Below are 19,054 nucleotides of genomic sequence, written 5' to 3'. Positions count from 1 at the left end.
AAAGACCATACCACTTAGCTGAATGCAGGGAGAATTGCTTGGCTGTCTTACTGCTGATCCAAACGTTGCACAACTGTCTTTCCACATGTTTGCAATAGAACATGTGTCTGAAAAGCATCTGGTATCTTGTCAGTGCTTTCCTGGAAAAAAAGGAGAAATCCATCCAGATTAAGCCCTGTTCTGATTGACAGACTAAGCTGTGAAGGCTGAGGCTGCCCAAAGGCAAAGAGACTTTATACAATATGTTCCTTACGCCTTCAGACGCACACAGATCTGCACTGAAACAATTTGAACCAAAGGAAAAAAAAAAAAATAATCACACTTGTAACCATCCCAAAGAATTTCTCTCCAAGGAGTTCCTCCTCTGTACTTCCTGCCAGCAGGTACATCACCAGCGTCCTTCTTCAATTCCCTTGAGCTATCCGCAGACAGGTCACTCACGTAGGTGCTGGGATAAAGGCTGAAAGCCTGTGGTCATGTAACCACTGCACTAAAACTGCTATGATCACCAAAACAATTCACTAGGATCCTCCAAAAAGATAAGAGCGAGCTGTAACCAAGATATAGGCAGCATTACCCTGCCAGTGATGCACTGTCAGAAGCAGATGGGGATGCTTATTTATAGCTTCAGGGACTGGAATCAGGTCTGCATTCAGACACTTCAGCGTAGGTGTCTACAGAGCTCCAGTCGATACAGTTCGTGAAACCTTACCAAATAGTATTTTTACTTCCATAGCTACCATTGGAGCTAATACGCTCAATTTGAAAGAAAGAGACATAATTTCAAAAACATCATGTCATTAGACAAGTCCCACTATGTCAACTGATTTTTTAAAGAGGAAATTAAGGGACAAACTAACTGTCAGCATTTAACAATTTAACATCTTTCAACATGTTCATGTAACACTGCTTGTCCTATTTGCCCTGACTTAACAGCAGCAGGTCTGCCAGACTTTCTCCAGGGAAACAGGAGGCAAATCCCTGCAGAAAAAATGAACCATTCAGTTCCTCGTAAGTCAATTAAATGCAAAATAGCTTGCTATAGCAATTCTAGCAACAGCCCGTATCCTTCTAGTTTGCAACCAGGGACACCAGAAAGTGCCTTTTTTTCTGCTCTCCATGTTTGAGAAGTGTTTGATTCTTACATGGCAACCCTCTCTGTGAGGGTTCACATTCACAGGGGAGACACTTCAGAAAACCATGGACAAATGAATACTGGGTGGGCAGTCACAAGTAAAACCACAGACCAGGCTGAGAAAGCATCCTTTGATCTATGTCTTCCCACCATTTGAAATGAAAGTTTGACTTGCCAAGCGTGCCTTAGACAGTCTAGTGGGGTTCTACTGAAGAGACAATCCATATTCCATAGTCTACAAGTGGAACACGCGCAGCTCAACAATCCCAAACTGTTCCTTACTAGTCAGCAACATATAATGTCACTTTAAAGATACAGGTTTTCCAGTATCTTGCTGCGTGGAAACATGCTTCAACCCAATGCAAAAGCTTCTACCTTTTTTTTCCTTCAGTGGATTGATACCTTACCTGTTTATAATAAGGGACAGAGGCCACTTAACAATGTAGTCAAAGGAAAATGCTTCCAGACCACTGAGAGTAAGCTCTGTGGGATCTGCGCTGATAATGGCCTTTTCCTGTTTCGTTTCTATGGCCAATACTCTCAAAAGCTGCGTAATGAGGTCATGGGGCATCAAGTCAATCTATAAAGGAAGAGCAGGAAAAAAATGAAGCCACAGGATACTCACAACTACTGTGTAGCAACAGATACGTGGCAGAAGTGCAAACTATCAGTTGTTCTCAAGTCATCAGACCAACCTAGGAAACAACAGTGAACAGTATGATCTGGAATGGAGCAGCAGACACAAGAGCAGCATCACTGCAGCATACAACGTACTACACTGCTGATCATTCTCCCTTGCCCTCACCCTCTGTAAGACCTATTCAGATCTCACGCTCCCCAGGCACAGCCTCTGTGCTGCTTCACATTTGTAAAATACGCAATCAATAATAGGCAGGACTTCTAATCAAATATTTTCTTGTACTCTGAAGTGAACAACCAAGCTGAGAATAAGTATGAGAGCACACTGCTGCTTCCACTTCATCCTCAGGCCACCCAAAAGCACATTCTCTGTGTTCAGACGCCAGCAAGAAAATGCAGCTCTTTGTCCAGGGTGGGTACTTCCAGTTGCTAATCTGGATGAAAGAGGATTTAACCCAGAGAAGGTCTACAGAAGGACAGCCATCAATTCTCTTCTCCTTCACTGTACATTCAGCAGGTTCTTACAGGCACAATCTTCCCAAATCATGGCAGGCCTTCTGCTCAAATTCAATTAAGTTCTGCTTACACACATTCTTACCTTTAAATCGTCCTTGAAAGGATCTGTGTTGGCTGTGCTCATTCGCAGAGCTAATTCAAGCAGAGCCTCTAGTCTTGTAGTTATGATGTCATCCACAGGTTTCTTAAGTTCCTCTTCTGTGAGATCCATGAAGTGAACAAAAAAGTCCCCTTGATCCATCAGGAAATAGTGTTTTATAGATCTGCTCATGAAAATGAAGGGACAATTGATTAAGATTTTTAAAGCCCAAATTAATCCATATTAAACCTGAAAGAACAAAAGCAATCAATTCAGCCAGCCTACTGTGTTTGATCACAAAATGTTTCTCTTCACAGAGAACACACAGCCATAAATACCCAATCTGGAGACTAGTCTTTTATGCATCTCCCCTGCTCCCTACCACCTCAGTCAGGATGCTTTTGTGCTGTCAGATCAGGGCTGCTGCTGTTCTTGTTACCTTGAAAAATGCAGCTTAGGGAAAAAAATCCAACACGCATGGACTACATTGCTGGGCAAAGGCTCATACTGCTAGCCTGTACAACACCCCAACCTCCACAGCGTGCAGATCCATCCAAGAGGCAGTTGCCAATTCAGAGCAGAATCTTGGAGTCCTTTGAATGAACAAGTATCTGTGCTGACTTTTTAAGTACTCCAGGTACTTGCATTGATTTCTGCTCAGTAGGATACATAAAACTTTAATTGGCACCAGGGAGAGCTAATTGCAGTGGGCCAGGAGCTTGGAAACAGCTCAGAGAAGAGTATGAGGATTAACTTAACACCTGGCTAAAGATCACACATGATAACTGCAGCTGTCAGAGCAAAAATATGACCAGTCTGTGGTTGCAGGCTCCTGATCACTGTCAATTTGGGATTGTGCTCAGCCTCTCTGTTTCCCTGACTGTCATTACTCTTTTGAACCAAGAAAACTCCCCCAGTCACGAGGAAGTCATGACAGCATCAGACGTTAACTGGGAACACAACAAGCAGGGGAGTGAGATACTTACTGCTAACACACCCCAGAGCAAAAACCCAAATAAAAACCTGAGCTAAAGCTGGCAACAATGCCACTTCAAGCAGGAAGTTGAACTAGAGATCTGCCAAGGTTGTTAGTCCCTTCCAACCAACATTTCTGGGATGGTGGAAATAGTCAGTACTCCCACTTAACTGAGGAGAGATGGTTATCTGTCACAGGTCCCCGGGGTTTCAAAAGTGCACACACGGGCGGGAAGCTCAGTAGCTTCCTCCTCAGCCAGCTGCCCCTGCACTTGCACCCCAACAGATTACATATACACAGGACAGGTGCTGAATTATGTAGCAGAGAGTCTGTTTCAAAGATGAGAAAGTTATAGACATCAACCCCAGCTAGAAGGGCGGAGCAACACCTTAATCTGAAACTACACTGATAGATGGACCCAACAGATGACATGTGCCACCAGAACTTTGGAAGCCTGTGTCTTTTGAACAGCCCTATTAAGCAAAGAAGGCTTGGAAAGGATGACATCATTAGCAACACTAGGAAGAATCTCCTTAACAACTGGCAGGCTTCAGACAGATCTCAACCTTTCACGAAACAGGGCATGTTCTCTGGTGGTTTTCACAGGGCAGGAAGGCATGTATCAATTTCAAAGGAGAGAAACATGGATCTTCAGGTCTTCCCACAACCTCTCTCATCCACAGCTGTAGTGTTCCCAGGTCTGCAGCAGACACCTCTGTTGCAGTAACAACTTTTCTGGACCTAGTAACGAGCAGGCCCAAAGCAATCCCACCCCCATTCACTTCAGTTGCCATTATTGCTCCAGCTTATGTCTCCTAATGAGCAGCTTCTTCTGCAAGTCACTTGGCAGGTTTGTTGCATGAAGCTCAGACCACTTTCTTTCACAGTGTCACTGGTTTGAAGCAAACCCTCTGGTATCACATCTCAGATCAATTACAAATCATCTTACAACCAGCTATCAACAGCTACTTCCTACCTATTTGTTGCTGTCCTGTTTCCTGGATAGTTAAGATTCCTGTTTTTATTCTTTTCTGAAGATAGTAATAAACTAAAAGCTTGATTCACACAAGGAAGCTGGAGTTTGCATGCTAGAATGCACTTGCATTTGCCACCAGCTGAATGTGTTACGAGAATCAAAACATATGTTATTAAAATGAACTTTAAAAAAGGACATTGTTGAGAAAAACCTGTACTGCAACTTGGGGCTAATACACTTACTCTATTCCAACTACCTATGTTTGCATGAATGATAACCATGGCATATATTTGGTGAGATGCTTATTATCAATTTATTTCTTATAAACATCAAACTTGTCTTGATCATACCAGATATTATTAACTCCTTTCACAGGAGTTGGGAGTGACAGGCAGCTGTAAGACAAGTCATGAGAGAGGTGGAGATGTCCACATATGAGGGTGCATTTTAGGACCAGGCTAGACAAAGCAATGACTGCCCTGACCTACTTTTGGCAACAGCCTTCCAAGGAAGTTAGACTAGAAAACCCCCAGACATCCTTCCCATCCAGTATTTCCATGATTTTACACTTTTTTTTTTTTCTTCAGAAAAAAACCCAAACCTTATTTTTTCAGGTCAATCTTGCTAATAGAAAGAATACATTAATAATATCCCAGGAAAAGAGAGCTGACTTCAAAAACTTATGTTCACTATCAGTATAATCTATCTAACATGCATTTAGTAGAATAAGTCAAACCTTAGGTGAGCCACCAGCTCCTTCTCCTCCATTAGGAAGTCCAGAAGAACTTTGCTAGCATAGTTATAAGCTTTTTCTATTTGTTCCACATATGCTCGCTCTTTTAAAGTATAAATGACCTCTTTAGCCACAGGGCAGGTAACATCACGTCCACATTCTCGCACAACATTTAAATATTTACCTAGAAGCAAAAAGAAAAAACGACACATAATCATACCTACTGTACATCCAGCAGGGAAACAAGATATGCTGTGAAACGTTTACACTGAGTTCTACTGAAAGCTGGGAAGGATTCAGACACCATTCAAAAGACAATACAGGATTTTAAACTAGGCATCTAGCGTGACATTTAAGGAGAGATATAGAAATGGCTTTGTTTCCCAGTGGTGGCAAAACATCTCTGTAGACAGCCAGAAGCTTTGAAGATCAGATGCTGCACTTCAGAAGTAGCTTCTGGAGGATCTGTACTTATGGAAGAGAACAATGGTAGCCATCAAGTTGCATGCTTCATTTAAACATCCAAATTAAAACTCAGCCTGTTCAAACCTCAGTTGTCTAGCTCCATCTAGCTAGGTGCTAGAAAACTGTACCGATAAAACAGCAGTAAGACAGACAGCTCCCCTTGCTGCTGGACTCCTTCCCACGCGTTCTTTTATTTATAGGATTTGGGGTTCTTTTTAAATCGTGTTCTTCTATTCCTCTGAGAAGTTCAGTTGTACAACCGCATAAATTGGCAAAGCACAATGACATTTATCTTTACCCAGCGAATGGTAATGCTTGCCTCAAGATTCCTCTTACATCAAAAGCATATCTCTACTTACCTGTGCTTAGTATTTTGTCAGCCATTTTCTGCAAGAACGAGGGAATTTGTTGCTGAACAACAGTATATCTTTGATCCCAATACTTGTCATTATAGTCCTCCTGAATCTTCTCCTTCTGCAGCTCATGTTCTTCCACCATAAACTCACTGAACAGTTAAAGCAGATTTTTAGAAGCAGGAAGTGGTACAATGAGGATTACTTTTTTTGACCTGTAAACTGGTAATACGATCTATCAGAGATAAGGTCTCATGAAAACACATTCCAATCAAGAACTGAAATCAGTCTGTATTTGTACTAAAGGGAGCATTATGCAGAGTGTTTCTGCTGATCTGCAATCAATTATGACGGAAACAGAATTTTATAGGGTTCGCAAACCAAGTCTAAACATTACTTGGTTGTCAGTGTAGAGGTGAGGAAGCTGGCCTTTGTCTGCCTTCTTCACCATCAGGAAGGCATTAATTTTAGCTATTTTAACTCAAGTTTCACCCCCTTTAAGATTCTGAGAAAGTGGGAAACATAATGCTGCATAAAATATTAAACACAGCAAAACACTTCAAATGACTCTACAAAAGCCAAGAAACTTCAGAAAGTGTTGTTAGCTCATATCAGATTAGCATATTAGTGGATTACATTTAACATAGATTCACTGAATTACACTCGTGCCCCGTGAGAAGAGGGCTCACACCTGTTGTGAAGAGGAAGAGGATGTGAGAGAATACTTTAAAGGGGACAGGCACGGAGAGTTGGAATTTGAGTGGACTGCATATTTGAACTGTTGTGCTATTGACTTTTGCACATGATTTCCTTGAATTTGGAAAAATAAAGCAAGTGAGAGTGTGTCTGACTGTGTAACCACTGATTCAAATAACAAATGTAGTTAAACACATTCCAGCATCTCCTCTTCCTTGCAATACTGCCTCAACTGCTGCCAGGTCCAGGTTTCTAGGTTACACAGACTCTAGAGAACAGAGGGATAGGTGCACTAACAAAGTAGAAGCCAAAGACCCAAACAGTATTTCTTAACTTTTGCATTTAATTTTCATTCCTTAACTGTTCTTTACCTGTACGGATCATTAATGATGCCTCGATATATCCACTTTTCCAGAATTTCAAAATAAGGCACGCTGGCTGCCTTGGTTAAATACAGGCACAGCTCCTGGGCCTGGCTGTCCCCCGTGTAATTGAAAGTCTTGTCATGGAGCAAGCTCAGGGTTGATCCTCCCATACACTCACCTTTATCCACAGAAGTAGCTAAAATTTAAAAATACAGATATAAGACACAAAGCTGACACAGATTAATTGCACAAGCTGTGCTGTTAAATGTAACAAAGTTAGCAGTCGATTAGCTGACAACACTAAGTCACAGATCTCTCTGTCAGATGTAGAGCCCTGCTGAAGATGTAAGGCCATTCCACCACACAACCAAAAGCTTACATCCTGAAACGTCCTGAAATGAAAACCCAAATGATCAACAATCTAAAAAAGCAATAACCAAATTCCAGGTGGTAATGCAAGAAACACACCCCTCAGCGACTTGCTTGAGAAACCTCTGATCTCACAAGCCCTTCTGTTCCCAGCTGTAACACTGAGGTAGCCACGCATACAGCTCAAACACCAGGATTTAGGCAGGTTGATAGTGAAATATGTACTTTGCCTTCACAAAAAGGATATAGCAACAAAGAAATACAGTACTGCTGTGAGTTTTGGATCAAAGCAAACCTCAATATATTTGGCTAACTGCTGTGCTCCGAAAAACTGAAAATTTCAGGTAATGTGAATACCAAGAGGGATCATCCAACTCCAGATTGTAAGCAGAACAGATATTTATGTCCAGATAAATTATCTGAGTAGAGAGAAATGTACAAGTATTCTCATGTCAAATAATTTAACCAAAATTACTGAGGCAACTGCATCTGTGACCAACAACAACATGCAACAGCACAGGCTGGGACTGGCTAGCTGAGGAGCGGCACGGCAGAGAACAGTCATGGAGTCCTGGTGGACAACCAGCTGATCGTGGATTGGCAGCATGTCCTTGCAGCGATGAAAGCCAACTGCACCCAGGGCTGCACTGCCAGTGATTGTTCCCCTCTGCCCAGCGCTGGTGAGGCCACACCTGAAACACTGCATTCAGTTTGGGCTCCACAAGTATGAATGACAAAACGAAGAGTTCAGCAGAGGTTAATAACATGGTGGGGAGCTGGTGCCCAGGGTATATACAAGGAGAGCCTCAGAGAGCTGGGTTAGCCAAGAGAAGATGAAGCTGGGAAGTGCTGAACATCATTCCTTCACTCTCCAGCAGATAGCTCTAGAGGAGATGGTATGAGACCCCTCTTTGAGGAGCACAGTGACAATATCAAAAGGCCAAAAGTTACAAGAAGGGCAATTCTAGCTGGAAATAAGGAAAAAATGTTCACAAAAAGGGTGGTGAAGCCATGGGAAAGGGTCCAGAATGGTGGGGGATCTCCATTCCTGGGGATTGTCCAGACTCACCTGGACGTGGCCCTGAGCAACGTGCTATAGCTGTAAGCAAGGGGTTGCACAAGAAACTTCCAGGGGTTCCTTCTGGTTGAATTGGTTTGTGGATATACATCCACAGTTGGAGAGGCATTTGGAACGAAGCTGAGTAGAGACAGCAGTGGTGGAAACAACTGATGCGAAAGGCATGGACTGTGAGGGTAAAAGGCATGGACATGCCTCATGACAGCTCTGAAGGGTAGATTCAATGCTACAGTCCACCACTCTCAAAAAAGAACAGTGCTCTGACAAGTACAATTCCCCTTGGTTTTCTTCTTTAATATAACATCAAATCAAAATGATACATGTCCTGCCTGTATTACTACTCTGTACAGTTCTCGGAAGTTTTCATGCACCTGTCAAAATGTAATGACTGTATTTTTAAAACTTACCAAGTGAAGCAAGAATCTCCAGGGTCCTCATTGTGGGCTGGATATAAAACCAGAGTTTCTGCAGTGACAGAAGTCCCTGTCTCTGAAGATGTTCTAGCTGGGTAATTAGTATCATGTATTCCTTGATTAGAGTCCGCATAGCAGCAGCCAGAGCATGATTTACCTGTCCATACTCGAAGGAAGACTTCTCCTCTATAAACCTGTAAAAAGCAAAATGGAAACTCTCAGGCAACACACCTTCTACCATTTTCAGGAATTTTATCTCTGGGACACTGTACAAGCACATGAGTAGATCATCTGTCAGAAAGCACATCAGTCTTCAGCTGGAGTTTCAGGTTCCGCATTTGCTCTGTGTCCCCCTGCCTATTTCCCATCACCACATTTCTAAGTATGGAAAGCTGTGGGAAGACATCTCCTCTCCAATTGTAGGGAAACTAGAATTACTTGCAAAACCACTATGTAAAAAGTGAGAGCCAGGATTTTCAAGGTGATTGTCTTTGCATAAGCAACAGATTAAAGGACAGGAAAAGATCTCAAAAGGAAGCAATGTGCATCCAGACACATGGGGAAAGCACTGTTGTTAGCTTCTGACACCATGTGCCACAACAGGGATTCATTTGACCAGATTTAGATGGCTCCATACTTGTTAGTGGAGAGAGACAGATGCTTCTGAACACAAGTCATACCATCTGGAAGGAGACATGTAAGAGACTGGATGAATCACATCCTAAAAACGCTGCTTTCTCTTTGCTGATCTTTTAGGGACTTGAATCAAATGAAGGCATCTACATAACACACACAGAATCACAGAATGATTTGGGTTAGAAGGGACCTTAAAGATCACCTAGTTCCAACTCCCTGCTGTTTGTGAGGTGTACTTCATACTAAGACCTTTTAACAATTACTTAAGGTAGCTAGGAGAAACTAGGCAGCAGTAGGTTCTGCTCAGAAGTACACAAAGGTTATCTCAGCCCTGCATGTGCAGAGGAGAGCAAAAAGCAGGAAACATGAAGAAATTCATAGCAAAGTGGGAAGAAACAAGCCAGAATAAGTCAGACATATCCTATTTACACTTTCCTTTCATTTACCAAGACCAATTTTGGACAAAGTGAAGGTGAGGTGAATGAAAAAGTGAACTGGAAGCACAGAGAGGAAACCCAGCAAAAAGAAATGTACCTAAAACAAATTCAAAGAAATTGCCATTCTTATATATCACCATAGGTTTAAATTTAGCTTGGAAACGAACATCTGCACAATGACAGATTCTCTAGTCTACAACCTGATGCTCAAAGGAGAACATTCTCCTCTGACAGAAGTCATCTTGGTACCTTGTGACAGCAGAGTAACTTGCTGCTACAGGAAGAATCCTGGTCACCAGCTCTTTGATGGACAAGTCCAAGTTTGGATCGACTGAAAACGCTCGGTTTTGCCTGCCTACAAGAGGCTGTGCTGTGATGTACCTCCCATCCACACCAATCAGAACGTACAGCAAGTCTTCCACAATCACGGATTCTTGGGAGGCTAATGGCAAAGTACCTGTTTTCAAAGAGAAGACAAAAAAAAGAACACAATCAGAACATGCCACACTACTACCTGATTGTAGTAGATTCCTATTATTTCAGTCTAGTACCTGCAACTTGAAAAGACGACATACTACCATTCAAAGAGAACAAAGGAAAAAGCTGAATCAAGATACAGAGAACTAAAACTGAATTATAAAACAGAGTTAGGGTCAACTCCAAAATCACCCGCCTTGCTTTCCAGAGAAACAGAATCCTTTGTTCCTTTATACCAAAGCAAACCAAGTAGACAGGGCTATACTTCTGATATCTGTGGCCAAGAGAACATCACCCACAGCCTGTGCTGCTGATCCTTCCACTCAAAAGGGCTCAGTTATGCTGGACCCAAGAAGCTCCAATCGTGTCAACAACTCCCCCTACCTCCACTCCACTGATTCAAGTATCAAGAAAACAGTTCAAATACAGACATGCTAGCCCAGCAAAAGCTGCAGGTGAACTGCAAACTGTAGGGTCTCTGAATGGTGCAGTCAACTATAAACCAGCTGAAAGAAGCACAAAGGACTCAAGCCAAAGTATGATCGAGTGCATCAGAAGATCAGGAAACAGAGTGGCTACAACACTAAATACAGCAAAGTTTATCTCATGAAACAAGGCAACAGTCCCTCTCAGTTTGTAGGATTGTATGTGACAGAACAAACTGTTCTGAGCTTGCTAGGAACATACCCTCACAGCACTTCTCAAAAGGCCATGGAAGAAATGTCCTGGTGAACAAGCTATTTAAGGGTGCCTCCAAGAATAAGCCTACTGTTTTCATGTCCCCCTTAAACACAGCCGAAATCCACATCAGGAAAAAGCTACAGGTTTCTTGTAGAAGCCTCCACAGTTCTGGGGAGTGGAAGCATGAGTCCCTAACTCAGCTTTTTTCTCCAAAAAAAGTTCTTATATCTAATTTATGAATAAGAAACTATACACAGTTCAGCCTAAAGCTAGAACACAACTGGGAGAGATTAGTCCCCTGCTGCTCTGGCAAGGAGAGAGACAGCAAATCAGGGAGGCTGTTATAGTCTTGCTGCAGAGAATACTGAGCTGGGTGGACTGATGGATATTCCCTTGTCAGGTATGACTACAGATTTTTCAGCTGAGAATATAGATGTCACACTCCTACAGTAAGATTTTATGGAGGCTGTGATCAAGAGAAAGGACTGGGAAACGTAAAACAGATTAGATCCCATGGATCAACAGTGGGGCTGGAATTCAGCACAGGAGAAACACTGTAAACAAAGTAAGTTTGGCTTTTGGGTTTGTTTGTGGGTTTTTTTGAACCCTGCTCTTCACCTACAGAGTGTAAGGAACCAAGTTTTGCTTTCATCCTGAGTGTGATGAAATCTGAATGGCTCTTCTGAACAAGTACAAAACATGAAAGCTAATGCAATTTTCCCTGCATATCACATACCTATAGGTACCGTTGTGTCAGTGCTTAAACTGGTGCCAATTAAGAAATCGCCAATAAGTGCAGGTCTCTCGTACACCCAGGATGGAAATACTGGAATGGGCTGACCAGAATTCTTCTTGTTCTGCTTATCTCGGAGGATTTTTCGCGTAAGCTCAACAGGCTGTTGGAAAAAGAGAAAGAAGGAAAACAAAGACATCTTCTGAAGTCCTAGAAATTTTGAATTTCAAGCACAAATTGACTGTAAACTGATAATGGGAGAACAGGAAGCAAAATAGCTGATGTTTCAACAGCACGGTGCAGGATTTGGTCTCTTAATATCATCTAGTCTATTGGTCTCAGTGCTGCAGAGGTGATTTCTTTATATTGTTGGCCACCTTTTTATTGGAGGGTACATCAATGCCTTCTGCACCCCTCCCCACCAGCCTAGGTGCTAGGGCAGACATAGGGGAGCAGATTGGGGACATGCACAACCACCAGGCAGCTTACTAGTGCAAAGTGCACCATGTGAAAGGCAGCAAACTCCTTCCGGAAGCAGTAACATCTTATTCAAGGGGCACTTTCAGACAGGCTAACAAACACCTCTAAACTTGGTTTCTGCACAGTGCTCACCGAGTAGCTGCATGCCAAACACAATCCAGATAATCCACCTGCAGATAGCTGGAAAATTATGAAGTTTTTTTACTCTGAATAGGAGTCAGCGAAGGAAGTAAGCTCTTAAAGATCAAAAGACTTTCTACCCCTGGCTCTGGGTCTCTGACACTGAAATAAATGGAGTGCAAGATTAAGTATCAGCTGGAGAGGCTTGTGAGATGTACAACCTAAACAACACTTAGAGCCTCAAGCACACAAACACAGGGGACATGCTTATGAATGCCATTTCTTAAACTCCACAGATGTGTATGTGAAATGGGATAAGCAAAGGGTCATTTTACTTTCCTTTCCCAGGAGGTCTCAGAGAGGGGAATTTAGGAAGGAAGCAAATGTATCTGTGAGCTTTGTATCATAAAGAACAGCACTCTTACATGTGAGAGGTAGTTGATGCACACTGTGGCTGGCCCTGGTCATTTTCCACATTCTCAGAGCTGCCCAGTACTGAGTCTTGAAAGCCTTCAAACAAGCATCAGCTCTGGTACCACTCCTCCAAGCACCACCTTTCCGAGCATGTTTGCTGCAGCCTTGCTGCTGGCTTAATGCCAGTACAACGTCCCCAGGTCAGAGAGGCACCCCAAAGCAACACTACATTCCTACTTATACCGTGTACATGTGATCTGCTAGAAGGACCTTAACTTCCTTGCTCCGTTGAAGATACTCAACAGTATTGGTCCCAATACAGACCCTTGTGGGACACCACTCATTACTGGTTTCCATTTGGACACTGACTGTAACTCTTTGGATGCAGCCATCCAGCCAATTCTTTATCCATCTAGTCATCTCCTTTCCTTCCTGGCTCTGGAAAATACCTGTTGTAAAATGCCCTACTTCTATACTATACAAGAATAAGCCAAATAGCACACTGGGCCTGAAGGAAGTCCCTGAAATGAGATGAGCTCATGGCACTGTGAGGGACCATGCTGGAACCTCTGTCCCAGTGAGCTCACAGCCTATCGGCTGTGGCATTCATCCCTAACAAAAAGGCAGGGACTCAAAGTATTCCTTATAGTGATCATGATAAGGAGCAGCCAGAACCCTGAAACAATGCAGAACCTTCTTCATCAAGGGACTGGTTCTTCCTCACCAGTGATTCCCTGGGATGCAAGAGACAGAGAGCTTTTGTTGGAGTTCAACCAGCTCTAGTGTGAATCTGTTAACTGCCAGAGTTTTAAAAAGTTGACACAGTTTTGGCTGTAAAGGACACAGCTACCTGAAAGGGAACACTTAATTTTTACCACCTCAATGATTCGTGGGCCAAAACTGGTCCAAGCAGCAACTCCCATCACTAAAAGACAACTCAGTGATTTCTCTGACAGTGCCAAGTAATCACAGGGCAGATGGCACAGCACTTGTGGCACTGGTGACAAAACACATGTCTCGGGGGCATGCATCACCTTCTCACCACAACTTAAAATTTAGATCATTGTCATTACTGACTTCAGTGACAGCCTGGATAAAACTCCCAGAACTGAAAGTGTGACCCTTGGGTGTCAGCCTGGCATTTAAAAGCCCAGGGGACAGGGGTACAGTTTGCCACTATCATGCTGATGATCCTGCATCTGACATCTTAAGCAATAACAGTGCCCACACCCATCGAGGTAGAGAAAAAGCTCATCTTCATGCTCAGTGAATGGCAACTGTGCCGAGGGGCTCCCTGCGCTACAGCCCTGGTGTCGAGGAAGACAGGCAGCAGGGAGCACACAACCAAGAAGGAGTGGTGGGGGCAGCTGGGCTTTGCTGAATCTGGTGAACCGAAGGTCTAAGAGCAGCCTACAACTACAGGAAGGACGAGTACCAAGATGATGGGTGAAGCCAAGCTCCTCCCTGCAGTAGCAGAAGGTCCAGGCATCCACAGACAGAAGCTGCCTCTTGGGATATTGAGGTCAGTAAGGAAGAGACACTTCTTACCACAGAGCAGAGGGGGAGCAGTCAGTGGCGGTCAGCAGGGAGGTGGAATAACTCCCTCTTCCAGGACTCAGATGGACAGAACAACAGTTGCCCTGATCTAGTGTGGGCGACAGTTCTGCTGTGAGAGGGAGGCTGGAATGGACAACCCCAGCGGCTCCTCCCACCAGTGCCACAACAAATCTGTAGAAATACTGATAGCTACCCTCCCTGCCCAGTGAATGAAGATGGTGCCACGAAGACCACAAATCAGAGCTGCTCTACTGAGATCCTCACGTACATTAATACAGTGTGAAGGATCACCCCAGGCTTGTGCCAGTGCACAACGTGGCTTCAGAAGAGAGATGGAGAAATAAATCAACTGCAACGACTACTTGACAGTCTTCTTGGGAAGTGGCTACAGCAGAGACTCTTGACACAGAGCTTTCAGCTATGTGAGTTGATACAGCCCTACTGACTCAATGGCCCCACATACCTGCCCATTAGGGCCTTTTTAAAGAGTTTCAGTTTTTTAAGTCTTAAGTATAAATGGAGCAGCAGGGAGGCACAGATCTTTTCAACCGGCTGCTGTCAAGAGACCAAGACAGGGCCCGCAGTGCTGCAGAGTGAGGGCTGAGTGAAGCAGACACCCACTAGTACAGATAGACCCCATGTGCTAACAAGACAGATAAACCTCCACTGAGCGAGCGCACAGGACTGCCACAACAGAGACTGACACAGTGTGATTTCTGAGCATCCACAAGCAGGCCGGCACCCTCAGAAATAGTCACATTCAGAGCCTGGAGGGATTTTATTGACCAGTCATCAGAAGGCAGAACAGAAACAAACCTCTGGAACAAAGGGAAGCTGAAAAATTTTAAATAGAAGCATTTGCACATAGTCCAGTTGCTCACTTAGTACAGACCTCTGAGAATCTTTTGTTCTTCTCCCCACTTATCACACTCTCACCTCTGTCCAAATAACTGTCCATACACAGTTCCTCCTGTGCCTTCTGCAGCCAAAATGCCCTTATCTTGACCCATAAGCTTTCCGTCCTATTTTTCTCCCCCCGTCCTGTTGAGCAAGGGGATTTATAGAGAGCTAGCCAACGTCAACTCATCACAGCACAGTTATTTCTACAAATGATTACAGGAAATAAAAATTGGGATTATAACTAATAATTGCCCTTCTGCACTTTCTACCTCTCAGCCTACTGATAACGAAACACTTGCTTAACTGTTTTCCAAGCCTGTGCAATGACACAGTTTACTTCTACAGCAGGTTTTTTTCCTCTTTTTGTCTTTGCTATCACTTTGCAGCATTTATTTCAGGAGCTCAAATAGCTAAGTGGAGGGAATAGCTGCGTCCACTTGGGGAACGATTATATGGGGAATTGCACCCATATCATCTGAGAGAGCAAAACTCCTAGCAAGGATGAGGACATGCCACAATGGCTGTTGAGTTCCTGAGCAAGCACTGCCACGGGCAGAAAAGAAAACGTCAGCACAGCTTAAAGCAGTCATTTGAAATGGGAAAATGACACTACATTAACCCCTGCCAGTTAGAACTGTCATGGCCTAAACTTTATTTACCTTAACTGACTTTAATAGAAAAAGGCCACTTTTATTAAGAACAGCACAAAAACGTAATGTGATCTAACTAATAAATTTTGAGAGATAATTTAGATTATCTGCACAGAAAGAAACATTTAGAATTCCTCTAAATGATAAAAGACCACAGCTAAAGACATGAGCAGAAAGAGAAAGATTTTATGCCCAAAGCTTAGGAAGAGACAGTACCTGCTGTACACTGGAGTTGGCTGTGACACTGCCCAGCTGCTTGCGTAGTTCCTCGAGCTCCTGTAGAGAGATCTTGGAAGTAGATGAAGGAATGGAAAAATTTGTGCTGCCACTGGTTGCTGCATTTGCTGCAAGTTCTGCCCTTTCTTTGGCATTTTGTTGCAAATACTGGAGTGTCTGTACATACATATACAAAAAAAAGATTGTGTGAACACTGGTCAGGACACACTAAAGCAAAAAACACGTGACCGTAAGGCTGTTGCACTGAATGAGAGCACAGGTCTTTATGTCCCAGTTTTCCATGTCTTAGTGGTTTATATCAAGAGGAGTAATTCTCAGTAGTGCTTTAATAATTCAGTAAATGCTAGAACTAGTTATCTGTTGATTTCCATGCATTTTGCTGAACATTATCATCAAAATGCACGCTGTACTTAAAATCATTGCATTGTTGCTACTTTCAACACATCCAGTTCTAAAGAAGAAACAAACCTCTTTGTCTTCTGTGAGTTTTGACAGTAGATAAACTAAAGAATCTAGGTGTCTTGTATTTTTAGACTTCAGCTCATCATACTTCTTCAAAAAGTCTTCAGGAGTTCGAGAAAACTCTGCTATTTTTACCTGCAAAACACCATATCAATATTAAGTTACCATCACAGCACTCAAGAAAGGAAGAGCATTGTGCAAGGACGGAGACAAGGTGCAGGCTGTGGCTGCTGACAAAGGACTTCAGGGAATGGGTTTTGGACTGAATGCTGCAGCATGGGCCAGCATTGCACTGGAGGAGAGTGAGCGTCCTGGCACTTCAGGTGATGGAAAAGGGACTGCAGGAAAGAAAAGATGAAGGTAAGCACGAGATCTATAGCAGGGCTCGCTTTGCATGTGCTCAGTCTGAAGGAATGCAATTTTGTATCAGCAGGTTTATTAAGGGATTTGGCATTGATGAAGCCATGTCTGGATACTGGATCCACTCTGGAGGCCTCACTGGCAAGGAAGACATTAACATACTGGGCTGAGTCCAGCACAGGGCCATCGAGATGGTGGGACGTACTGCCCATTGCCCAGAGGTGTTACGGATCCTGCTCTGAGGGGCACAGCAAAAACATCACAGGCACTGCCACAAACTGCTAAACAGAAAATCCCAGCTGGCCCTAGGGAAACAGTCCTTGCCAGAGACTGCAGTGACCCTGGGACATAGCCAGAGATGGAGGAATCTCCCAGAGATTTTCAAAACACAGCTAAGCAGTCTGCTGTAGCTGTGATGTGAGCCCTGCCGTGAACAAGGGGTTGAACTGCACGTCCCCAGCTGTGCCTCCTACTTAAATATTTCTACAAGACTATGAACTGTAGCTGTCAGTGTAAATGATGCATAAGACTGCAATCAGAGAAAACATGCAGTTCAGGCTACAAAAATCTGAACTTTCAGACAGTTACCAAATTTCTAGCACTTACAGCTTGACTGACAGATTGCTTTTAAAAACAACAATGAAAAGCAGTATTATGGCCACAGAAGTATGTCTGGTCACGAGAGTGTCAAACTTTAATCCCTAATACTTGGATGATAGTCAGAAAAAGTGTCAGGTATTGTTCATATAATTGCATTTTACACAGTAACTATTTTTCATTTGTTTTATTCTTCCAGAGGACAACCCCTCTAATCAAAATTTGAAACCAGCATTGCAGGCACAAAATAAGCTTTCTTTGAACTTTCCCCCCACCCCAGTTCTAACAATCCTTCTTACGGTCTTCTACCAATGTCTCCAAGATGCAAGGATTTTACCTTTTTCCTGATAATAATCTTTCTACTTCATGCCCAAAATTGAGATTCCAGATCAGATTTCCCCCTTTCACCAATGCCAACATGATTTCACCATTTTCACAGAAAAACTTGTGACAGCCATTACCTCTCCCAACACGTGTCCAGCTCCACATCCACAAAAGTTATCTCACAGTAAAGTAGACTAAGGAAAAGTTAGTTCACATCACTAGCCAAGAGAAATCACACCGAGGTATATTTATCTTTAACTACTCCTCAGGGAGGACTGTACTCTCAGAGTTGAAGGAACCTCTATCAACGACTGCAAAGGAAGCATGCCGCCTCAGGAGTCCTGCCAGCTCCCCCTATAAGGTCTGAAAACACATTTTAGCTGCAAGTACAGTACATCAACACTTACCTTCGCGCTGTGCGCAGACACGGTTGTGGTAACATACGGCGTTCGATTCTTCTGCAGAAGATCGATGTAGACTTCAGCTCCTTCACCACCATGAACGTGCAGTAGGCTGAGCAGCTCATTGACATCGTGGTGAATGCGGAACTCGCTCATACTCCCACCTGAGGCTACAAGCTCCACAGGATACAGAAACAAAGGTGGCAAGTTATTATTTTACTGCTGCAAATTGAAATATACCCACACAAACAACACTTCCTGACCACATTATAAGCCTTCAGAGTATGCTAAAATATTTGACTGGAAGAAAGTAATACAGGTAAGGGGAGGAAGCCAGCAAAACAGAGGTACTCATTATCATGCCTGATTTAACTATACTGGTACAAACCCCACCTTAACGTAGGTGAGCCAGCAGAGCTCATTTCAATCTCAAAATCACACTGGTGGTGGACAAGTTACTGAGTCATCGTAAGAAGTGCTGGTTCACCTACTGACAGACTGCAGACAGCCAAAATTGCTGGCTCCAGCAGCCGGCCCATGCTGCTGCTGCTGCTTCTGAAGTTATTCAAAAGCAGTTCTTCCAGGTTTAGGGGTCTTTTATCTTCTATTGCCCATTTTATTAACAGACAAGAACCAAATTCTGCTAAGTTACTCAAATGAGGGCCACAGAAGAGACTGACTGAGGCTTCATGCAAATACAGAGTTCACTGTGACACCCTGTACAGATGCAGAGTACCAAGCATACAGACACACTTCTAGTTTGCCAAAATCATTGAATCATTTAGGCTGGAACAG

General features: G+C 43.3%; 1 protein-coding gene across 6 annotated transcripts in view; it reads right to left on the bottom strand.

Annotated features, from left to right (window-relative positions):
• TUBGCP2 (tubulin gamma complex associated protein 2) overlaps positions 1 to 19,054 on the bottom strand; it is a 35,273-nt gene that overhangs the window by 15,292 nt on the left and 927 nt on the right. For 4 of the 6 annotated variants that reach the window (XM_037400057.1, XM_037400056.1, XM_037400060.1 and 1 more), the window contains exons 2-13: positions 18,266 to 18,436; positions 16,584 to 16,712; positions 16,095 to 16,271; positions 11,761 to 11,920; positions 10,116 to 10,323; positions 8,788 to 8,987; positions 6,940 to 7,129; positions 5,879 to 6,024; positions 5,058 to 5,238; positions 2,373 to 2,553; positions 1,543 to 1,715; positions 12 to 140 (exon numbers count right to left, since the gene is read on the bottom strand). In XM_037400057.1, coding sequence (XP_037255954.1) covers positions 12 to 140; positions 1,543 to 1,715; positions 2,373 to 2,553; positions 5,058 to 5,238; positions 5,879 to 6,024; positions 6,940 to 7,129; positions 8,788 to 8,987; positions 10,116 to 10,323; positions 11,761 to 11,920; positions 16,095 to 16,271; positions 16,584 to 16,712; positions 18,266 to 18,415 — 2,024 coding nt within the window. In that variant the 5' untranslated portion in view covers positions 18,416 to 18,436. The remainder of the gene's footprint in view (positions 1 to 11; positions 141 to 1,542; positions 1,716 to 2,372; positions 2,554 to 5,057; positions 5,239 to 5,878; positions 6,025 to 6,939; positions 7,130 to 8,787; positions 8,988 to 10,115; positions 10,324 to 11,760; positions 11,921 to 16,094; positions 16,272 to 16,583; positions 16,713 to 18,265; positions 18,437 to 19,054) is intronic. The other 2 variants (XM_037400059.1, XM_037400058.1) reach the window with 1 other exon arrangement.

Source organism: Falco rusticolus, chromosome 9, assembly GCF_015220075.1.
Source record: "Falco rusticolus isolate bFalRus1 chromosome 9, bFalRus1.pri, whole genome shotgun sequence".
NCBI classification, from domain to species: domain Eukaryota; kingdom Metazoa; phylum Chordata; class Aves; order Falconiformes; family Falconidae; genus Falco; species Falco rusticolus.
The sequence above is the reverse complement of the archived record's forward strand: the minus strand, read 5'-3'. Positions and strand labels throughout refer to the sequence as shown.